Source organism: Perkinsus marinus (genome assembly GCF_000006405.1).
Source record: "Perkinsus marinus ATCC 50983 genomic scaffold scf_1104296973718, whole genome shotgun sequence".
In the NCBI taxonomy this organism is placed as follows: Eukaryota; Perkinsozoa; order Perkinsida; family Perkinsidae; genus Perkinsus; species Perkinsus marinus.
In genome coordinates this window covers 1-995 of record NW_003201359.1, presented here as the reverse complement: position 1 = coordinate 995, position 995 = coordinate 1, and the positions used below count along the sequence as shown (strand labels likewise).

Below are 995 nucleotides of genomic sequence, written 5' to 3'. Positions count from 1 at the left end.
CCTGAGTATCTGCTGTTGGGTCCAAAGATCGTCGACCTCGATAGCGACACCAGTGCGTATTTCCACGTGCCCTTTATCTTCCATCGTGGCCCAGTGCCCTTTGTAGCCTCTTTCTCGAAGGCCTTCTGGATAAAGTTGAAGGTCTCGTCGCTGGGTGTCGGCCAGCGGCTCGGTGGCTGGCCCCCGATGAGGTCAGTCTTATTGATGACCATGCACAGCTTCTCCACCTTCGCAGTCGGTGCGGCCTGGCGAGGTTGTGCCTTGGCCTTGGCTTTTGCAATCCCTTGTTGTTTCCTGCCTTGGACCACCCGCCAAGCCCCAGCTGCGGCAGTGGCTTTACCAGCGCCTATTGCTGGGGATCTCCTTCTTGTGATAGAGCTTTGTGGAGGTGGTGGGGGTCTCCTCGGGCCCGTTTCAACTGCTCGCCCCTCGAGGGTGCGGGTGCGTCTAGTAGGCACTGGAAGTGTCACTGGTCTGGCTGGCTGGGTGTTGCCAGGGTAAGTCGATTCTAGCGTCAGATCGATTTCTGGTCTGGAAGACGCTGTAGGCGTATCAACCAGGTCTGCCCAGTGGGTCTTGCGACTCTCCAAGGACTCCAGTTGGGCCTTCAGGACCGCGCATTCTTCCAGGACAGATATGGTCCTGTCACGCTCGCGTGCGAGATCCTCGCACGCTTTGGAGTATATATTTGTAAGCATGGCCAGGCCACGATTTATCCACATCAAATCACCCTTATATATGCGTTTTTCCTCCATCGCCGAGATGACCGCTACAACCTTTTGGAAGCTGCCATCCCTCTCCGCATCTATGTTCTTGATCTCCTCCAGTTTCTTGGCCTCTCGATCACCGTCGACTTGTGAGGCTGCCGATGGATCGTCCGTGGGGCGTAAGGGGGGCGCTTGATGCTGCTGGTCGCTCGATGCGGTTGGAGTGTTGCCCGGAGAGGGCGTCATTGATTAAAAGTTAACTAAGACCTTGAGCCAGAGGGGCGGTTG

At 56.6% G+C, this 995-nt stretch overlaps 1 protein-coding gene across 1 annotated transcript; it reads right to left on the bottom strand.

The window, feature by feature from the left end:
- Positions 1-227: 227 nt before the first annotated feature.
- On the bottom strand, positions 228-698 carry Pmar_PMAR000477 (hypothetical protein; the record flags this gene model as incomplete). The annotated part of the gene is made up of 1 exon (XM_002766058.1): positions 228-698. A coding segment is annotated over one exon (471 nt), but the record flags the coding sequence as incomplete, so codon positions are not given.
- Between the last annotated feature and the right edge of the window lie 297 nt (positions 699-995).